Source organism: Alexandromys fortis, unplaced genomic scaffold (genome assembly GCF_014885135.2).
Source record: "Alexandromys fortis isolate MF-2015 unplaced genomic scaffold, M_Fortis_MF-2015_v1.1 scaffold_343, whole genome shotgun sequence".
Lineage (NCBI taxonomy): Eukaryota > Metazoa > Chordata > Mammalia > Rodentia > Cricetidae > Alexandromys > Alexandromys fortis.
In genome coordinates this window covers 256048-264547 of record NW_026068262.1, presented here as the reverse complement: position 1 = coordinate 264547, position 8500 = coordinate 256048, and the positions used below count along the sequence as shown (strand labels likewise).

At 38.2% G+C, this 8500-nt stretch overlaps 1 protein-coding gene across 1 annotated transcript in view; it reads right to left on the bottom strand.

The window, feature by feature from the left end:
• Positions 1-629: 629 nt before the first annotated feature.
• Positions 630-8500, bottom strand: part of LOC126494425 (recombining binding protein suppressor of hairless-like) — a 13563-nt gene continuing 5692 nt past the window's right edge. The window contains exon 2 of the mRNA XM_050131792.1: positions 630-713. Within this exon, the coding sequence (XP_049987749.1) occupies positions 630-713 (84 nt within the window). The remainder of the gene's footprint in view (positions 714-8500) is intronic.

Sequence of the window (8500 nt, the reverse complement as noted above, 5' to 3'; positions counted from 1 at the left end):
GAACATGCAGCCTCCACTTTCCTTAGAGCTAAAATTGGTGTGGGGAGGTTTGCATCAGGTCCCTCACCTGCTGTAGTTGGCTAACAGAATGGGGAAGGGTCTTTCCTTCACCACATAGCCACATAGCAGGCTTGACCTGCTCTCCTATTCTCATGCCCTCACCCATGCCCGAGCACATAAGTTCATCTCTGTTGTGTTGTCCAGGGGATGTGTAGGACTCTCTCTTTGGAGTGCTTCATTAGGTGAGAGCCAGGACCATTCTCCATAGTGTTGTAGCCAGTGAGGGGCAAGATCAATTCTGTACAGCCCTATCCTCTAGGGTGTTGGTGGAATTAGAAGCCACGGACATCAACAGACATAATGGATGCACATATCAAAGACCCCAGACATGATCCCTGCAGGACAGGCACAGAGTAGAAGGTGGGGCTACTGGAGAGGACAGGGCCTAGTCGAAGTGTGGCGAGAGAGACAGGAAAGACTAACTGGGTAAGGATAATCCAGATAATAATAACTGGATATTATATATTGAATGAAAGTGTCATAAAATCCTTGTTTTACACTGAATGTACATAAGTAAAAAGTGACCCCAAGTGAAATATGTTAGCAATCTCATCTGACTGTGGATTTTTCTACATGTTCTCTAATAATTCTGAGAACATGGTTCCAGCTCGTAATGCCCACTGTCTTAGTTTTCCATTCTTGTCACAGAACACCTGAAATAACGTAGAGGGTGAAAATCAGAGAACACACATTTATTTGTTTGCAGGTGTACATTGATAATAAATTACACTTAAATGATACTTTGTTTTTCTCATTTTACTACTTTTCTTAAGTTAACTTACCGTGCATTTATTTATATAAAACACAATCCAGAAATATACAACAAATATTAACTAATTTAGTGTTTAACAGTAATTTTCTGTTCTGTTAATGTGTATTTACTTAGAAATTCTAAGAAGAGTCTCAGCTTACGTCCTACTAAAACATAGGATGCTTTTAACATTGTATAAATAACTTTAAAATTTTTTCATATATTTGTTTATACTATTGCAGTGATTTCTAATTCCCAAGAGTGATATTGTTGGATCATGAGGTAGGTTGACTGCCAGTTTCCTGAGAAACTGCCATACTGATTTCCACAGTGGTTGCACAAGTTTGCATTTCCACCAGCAATGGTGTTTCCCTAACTCCACATCTTCTCTAGTATTGGTTATCTTTGGTGTTTTTGATTTTAGCCCTTCTGACAGGTGTAAAGTTGGTATCTAAAAGTTGTTTTGATTTAAATTTCCCTGATCGCTAAGGAAGTTAAACATGACCTTAAATATCTTTTGGCTATTTGAACTTTTTCTGTTGAGAATTCTCTGTTCAGTGCAGTACACATTTTTTAATTGGGTTATTTAGAATTTTAATGTCTAGTTTCTTGAGTTCTTTATGTATTTTGGAGATCAGGCCTTTGTCTGATGTGGGGTTGGTGCAGATCTTCTCCCATTCAGTAGGTTGCTTTTTGTCTTAATGACAGTGTCCTTTGCTTTACAGAAGCTTCTCAGCTTCAGGAGGTCCCATTTATTCATTGTTACTCTTATTGTCTGTGCTACTGGGGTTATACATAGGAAGTGGTCTCCTGTGCCCATGTGTTGTAGTCTACTTCCAAATTTCTCTTTTATCAGGTTCAGTGTGGTAAATTTATATTGAGGTCTTTAATCCATTTGGACTTGTGTTTTGTGCATGGTGATAGATATGGATTATTTTCATTGTTCTACAGGTTGACATCCAGTTATGCCAGCACGATTTGGTAAAAAATGCTTTCTTTTTTTCATTATATAATTTTAAGTCATTTGATGAAAATCATATGTTCATAGGTTTGTGAATTAATATCCGGGTCTTTGATTTGATTCCATTGGTCAATGTCTCTGTTTTTATGTCAAACCAAGCTGTTTTTATTACTGTAGCCAGGAATTATTATTGAAGCCAGGAATGGTAATGCCTCCAGAAGTACCTTTATTGTATTGTATAGGATATTGTATAGGATATTGTATAGGATTATTTTGGCCATCCTATGTTTTTTGTTTTTCCATATAAAGTTGATTATTGTTCTCCCAAAGTCTGTGAAGAATTTTATTGGGATTTTGATGTGGATTGCATTAAATCTATAGATTTCCTTTGGTAGAATTGCCATTTTTACTATGTTGATCCTCCCAATCCAAGAGCATGGGAGATCCTTCCATTTTCTGATATCTTCTTCACTTTCTTTCTTCAAAGACTTAAAGTTCTTATCAAATAAATCTTTCACTTCCTTGGTTAGTGTTACCCCAAGATACTTTGTGGTATTTGTGGCTATTGTGAAAGGTGATGCTTCTCTGATTTTCCTCTTCACTTCATTATCCTTTGTGTATAGGAGGGCTACTGATTTTTTTGAGTTGATATTGTATCCGGCCACATCACTGAAGGTATTTATTAGTTTTAGGAGTTCTTTGTTAGAGGTTTTGGGGTCACTTTTGTACACTATCATATCATCTGCAAATAACGAATGTTTGACTTCTTCCTCTCCAATTAGAATCCTCTTGATCTCCTTATGTTGTCTTATTGCTATTGCTAAACTTCAAGCACTATATTGAAGAAATATGAAGAGAGTGGACAGCCTTGTCTTGTTCTTGATTTTAATGGAACGGCTTTGAGTTTCTCTCCTTTTAATTTGATATTATCTGTCGGCTTGCTGTATAGTGCTTCTATTATATTTAGATATGATCCTTGTATCTCTAATCTCTCCAAGATCTTTATCATAAAGGAGTTTTGAATTTTGTCTAATGCTTTTCAGCATCTAATGAAATGATCATATTTTTTTCTCTCAGTTTATTCATATGGTGGTTTACATAGAGTTTCATATGTTGAACCAGCCCTGCATCTCTGGGATGAAGCCTACTTGACTATAATGGATAATTTTTTGTTGTGTTTTTGCATTCGGCTTGCCAGTATTTTATTGAGAATATTTGTATCGAAGTTCATGAGTGAAATGGGCTGTAATTCTCTTTCTTGGTTGAGTCTTTGTGTGCTTTTGGTATCAGGGTATCTGTAGCTTCATAAAATGAGTTTGGCAATGACTTTTCTGTTTCCATTGTGTGAAACACATCAAGGAGTATAGGTATTAGCTCTTCTTGGAAGTTATGGTAAGATTGTATTAAAGTCATCTGGTCCTTGGCTTTTTTTGGTTGGGAGGTTTTTTATGACAGCTCTTATTTCCTTGTGATTTATAGTTCTATTTAAATTGTGCACCTGGTCTTGATTTAAGTTTGGTATTATGTACTTATTGAAAAATATGTATTTCTTTTATATTTTCCAATTTTGTGTCATACAGGCTTTTGTAGTAAGATCTAATGATACTTTGTATTTCTTCTGTGTCTCTTGTTATGTCCCCCTTTTATTTCTGATCTTGTTAATTTGCATATTCTCTCTCAGCCTTTTGATAAGTTTGAATAGGAGTTTGTCAATCTTTGATTTTCTCAAAGAACCAGCTCCTTATTTAATTGATTCTTTGGATTGATTTCTGTATTTCTATTTTGTTGAATTTGGCCCTCAGTTTGATTATTTCCAGGCTTCTACTCCTCCTGGGTGAGTCTTCTTCTTCTTCTTCTTCTTCTTCTTCTTCTTCTTCTTCTTCTTCTTCTTCTTCTTCTTCTTCTTCTTCTTCTTCTTCTTCTTCTTCTTCTTCTTTTAGAGTTTTCAGGTGTGCTGTCAATTCTCTAATGTGAGCTTTCTCCATTTTCTTTATGTAGGCACTTAGTGCTGTTTACTTTCCTGTTAGTACTGCTTTCATAGCGTCCCATGGTTTGGGTATGTTGTGTCTTAATTTTCATTAAATTCATTGAAGATCTTTCTTCCTTCCTTCCTTCCTTCCTTCCTTCCTTCCTTCCTTCCTTCCTTCCTTTCTTTCTTTCTTTCTTTCTTTCTTTCTTTCTTCCTTGACCCAGGGGTTGTTCAGTAGTTAACTGTTCAGTTTCCATGAGTTTGTAGGCTTTCTGTGGGTGGAATTGTTGTTAAATTCTAATTTTATTCCATGGTGATTTGATAAGACACACGTGGTTACTACAATTGTTTTGTATCTGTGGATGGTTGCTTTGTTACTGAGTATGTGATTAATTTTTGATAAGGTGTGATGAGATGCTGAGAAGAAGGTATATTCTTTCCTGTTTGAGTGGAATGCTCCATATATGTCTGTTAAGTCCATTTGATTTATTACATCTGTTAATTTTCTTATTTCTCTGTTATGTTTGTCTCTGGTTGACCTGTCCATTGGTGAGAGAGGAGTGTTGAAATCTCCTACTATTAAGGTGTGGGATTTGATGTGTGCTTTGAGTTCTAGTAATGTTTATTTTACATATGCGGGTGCTTTTATATTAGATATTCAGGATTGAGACTTCATCCTGATGAATTGTTCCTGCTCTGAGTATAAAGTATCCTTCTCCATAACTTCTGATTTATTTTACTTTGAAATCATTTTGTTAGATGTTATTTAGCCAAACATGCTTGTGACTTAGATTCTTTTGTTTGGAAAACCTTTCCCCAACCCATTACTCCGAGGTAGTATCTGTCTTTGAGGTTGAGGTGTGTTTCTTGTAAACAGCAGAATGTTGGATCCTGTTTTCGTGTTCATTCTTTTATCCTGTGCCTTTTTATAGGTGAATTTAGTCCATTGATATTAAGTGATATTAATGACCAGTGGTTGTTAACTCTAGTTATTTTTTTCTGGTGGTAATGTTCATGTGTTTCCCTTCTTTGGGTTGTGCTGGTGGAGGGTTGTCAGATGTCTGTGTTATTTTGGGTTTGTTGGCTTCCTTGGATTGTGGTTTTCCTTCTAGTACTTTCTGTAAGGCTGGGTTTGTGACTACATATTGTACAAATCTGTTTTTGTCCTGGAATATCTTGTTTTCTCCATCCATGGTGAAATAAAACTTTGCTGGATATAGTAGTCTGGGCTTGCATCCATGGTCTCTTAGTGTCTGCAGCACATCTATCCAAGACCTTCTGGCTTTCGTGGTTTCCATAAGGAAGTAAGGTTAATTCTGATAGGTTTACCTTTATATGTTACTTAAACTTTTTCCTTTGCAGCTCTTAATATTCTTTTGTGTTTTGATTATTATATGGTGAGGGGATTTTTTTTTGATCAAGTCTATTTGATGTTCTGTAAGCTTCTTGTACCTTCATAGGAATATCCTTCTTTAGGTTGGGAAAGTTTTGTTCTATAATTTTGTTGAATATATTTTCTTGACTTTTGAGCTGTAACTTTTCACCTTCTTCTAACCCTATTATTCTTAGGCTTTGTCTTTTCATGATGTCCCAGATTTCCTGGATGTTTTGTGTTAAGGATTAGCTGGGTTTGCTGTTTCCTTTGACCAATGAGTTTATTTCCTCTATAGTATCTTAAACGCCTGAGGTTCTTCCTTCTACCTCTTGTATTTCTATGGTTATACTTGTGTCTGTAGTTCCTGTTCATTTACCCAGATTTTCCATATCCAGCCATTCCTCGGATTGTGTTTTCTTTATTGCCTCCATTTCAGTCTTCAAGTCTTAAACTGTTTCCTTTACCTATTTACCTGCCTTTTCTTGGTTTTCTTGGGTATCTTTGAGGGATTTATTTATTTCTTCTAACTTCTTGTTTGTCTTATCTTCCATTTCTTTAAGAGAGTTTTTCATATCCTGTTTTAGGGTCTCTATCATTTTCAAAATGTTACATTTAAAGTCGATTTCTTCTACTTCTTCTGGATTAGGGTGTTCAAGTCTTCCTGTTGTGTGTTAGCTGGATTCTGGTGTTATGTTGCTTTTCAGGTTGTTGGAGGAATTCTTGCATTGGCACCTGCCCATGTCTTCCTTCAAATATGGCCAGGAGAGTCTTGGTGTCTTGGTCCAATCTTTGCTGTGGCTGACAGTGTACTTGGTCGTTTTTCTTGGTCTGCCCTCTCTTAGGTCCCCTCAGTACTGGAGCTTGCTCTCAGATCCCCTCCACCCTGAAGCAGGCTGTGCTGATGAATTTAAGGACCCTGCAGATGAAAAGGAGTGCTTGTGGGCAAGATGGAATAGGGTAAATAAAGAAAGTCAGTAGCTGAGGAAACTCCCCGATGAATGGCCAGAAATGTTTAGTAAATTAGAGGGGGCCTGTACTCCATTCCTATGACCTTACAGCCTGGCAGCCACACACTCACCACTCAGGATGGATCTCCTCAGCACAGGAGCAGGACCTCTTGCTGGGATGAGGACCTTGCTGACAAAAGGGTGTGCTTGAGGGGGCAGTGTAATGTGGAACAAAGAACCCCTGCAGCAGGAGCACTCACCACTGGCTCCTAGACCCTTAGCACTGAAGCCGGCTGAGTTGAGAGATCCTAGGACACCAGAGATCGAAAGGAGTGCTTGAGGGCAAGATGGGATGGGGTAAATAGAGAAAGCCAGTAGCTAGGGAGATGCCCCACAGAATGGCCAGAAACATTTAGGGAATTGGAGGGGGTCTGTACTCAATTCCCGGGACCATCTGGCCAGACTGCCACACACTCATCACTCCGGATGCATCTCCTCAGTCTACAAAATTCTCTATGAGGCCACAGCTATCATGATTCCAAAATCACATAGAGACACAGCAAAGAAAGAGAATTACAGACCAGTTTCATTTATGAACATTGATGTAAAAATACTCAATAAAATACTTTCAAAACAAATCCAAGAACATATCAAAAAGATCATCTATAGCAGATGCAGAGATCCATAGACAAGCCCTGGGCCAAGCTCCAGGAATACAGCTGAAGAGGAGAAGGGACTATCTGAGCAAGGGGGTAGCATAAGTTCATGATGGGAAAGCCCACAGAGACAGCTGTCCTGAGTTTATAGAAGTTCATGGACTCTAGACTAGTAGGGAGTCTGTATGGGAGAAATGTAGGCCAATGCATGTGGGTGACAGCTGTGTAGGTTGATCTGATTATTAGGCTCCTAGCAGTAGAACTAGAAGCTGACACTGGTGCATGAATTGACATTTTGAACCTATTACCTATGGTGAGATACCTTTCTCAGCCTTGATGCAAAGAGAGGAGCACAGTCCTGCCTTAACTTGATCTGCCATGCCTTGTTGACTTCCATGTGAGGGCCTACATTTTTGGAATGGATATTGAGGAGGTGTGAACCGGGGTCAGGCAGAAGAAAGGTGTTGGGGAGAGAATGGGAGGAGAGAAAAGAGGGGAATACAGCGAAGAATTCTACCAGAATTTCAAAGAAGACCTAACAGCAAGCTTCTTCAAATTGTTCCAAACAATAGAATCACAAGGAACATTACCACACTCCTTTTATGAGGCTATAGTTACCCTGATACCCAAAGCATGCAAAGACACAACAAAGAGATAGAATTACAGTCCAGTCTCCCTCATGAACATAAATTGAAGCAGACACCAGAAAATGGAAGGATCTCCCTTGCTCTTGGATTGGGAGGATCAACATAGTAAAAATGGCAATTCTACCAAAAGCACTATATAGATTCAATGCAATCCCCATCAAATTCCCATCAAAATTCTTCACAGATCTGGAGAAGACAATAATCAACTTTATGTGGAAAAACAAAAAACCCAGGATAGCAAAAACAATCTTATACAATAAAGGATCGTCTGGAGGCATTACCATCCCTGACTTCAAACTCTATTACAGAGCTACTATATTAAAAAAACAGCTTGGTATTGGCATAAAAACAGAGAATTCAACCAATGGAATCAAATAGAAGACCCTGACTTTAACCCACAAACATATGAACACCTGATTTTCAATAAAGGAGCTAAAAGTATACACTGGAAAAAAGAGAGCATCTTCAACAAATTGTGCTGGCAAAACTGGATGTCAATCAGTAGAAGAATGAAAATAGATCCATATCTATCACCATGCACAAAACTCAAGTCCAAATGGATTAAAGACCTCAATATCAGTTCAAACACACTGAACCTGATAGAAGAGAAAGTGGGAAGTACTCTACAACACATGGGCAGAGGAGACCACTTCCTATGTATAACCCCAGCAGCACAGACATTAAGGGCCTCATTGAATAAATGGGACCTCCTGAGACTGAGAAGCTTCTGTAAAGCAAAGGACTCTGTCACTAAGACACAAAGGCAACTCACTGACTGGGAGAAGATCTTCACCAACCCCGCAACTGACAAAGGTCTGATCCAAAATATATAAAGAACTCAAGAAACTAGACCGTAAAAGGCTAATCAACCCAATTATAAAATGGGGCACTGAGCTGAACAGAGAATTCTCAACAGAAGAAGTTCAAATGGCCAAAAGACACTTAAGATCATGCTCAACTTCCTTAGTGATCAGGGAAATGCAAATCAAGACAACTTTAAGATACCATCTTATACCTGTCAGAATGGCTAAAATCAAAAACACCAATGATAGCCTTTGCTGGAGAGGTTGTGGAGGAAGGGGTACCCTCATCCATTGCTGGTGGGAATGCAAACTTGTGCAACCACTTTGGAAA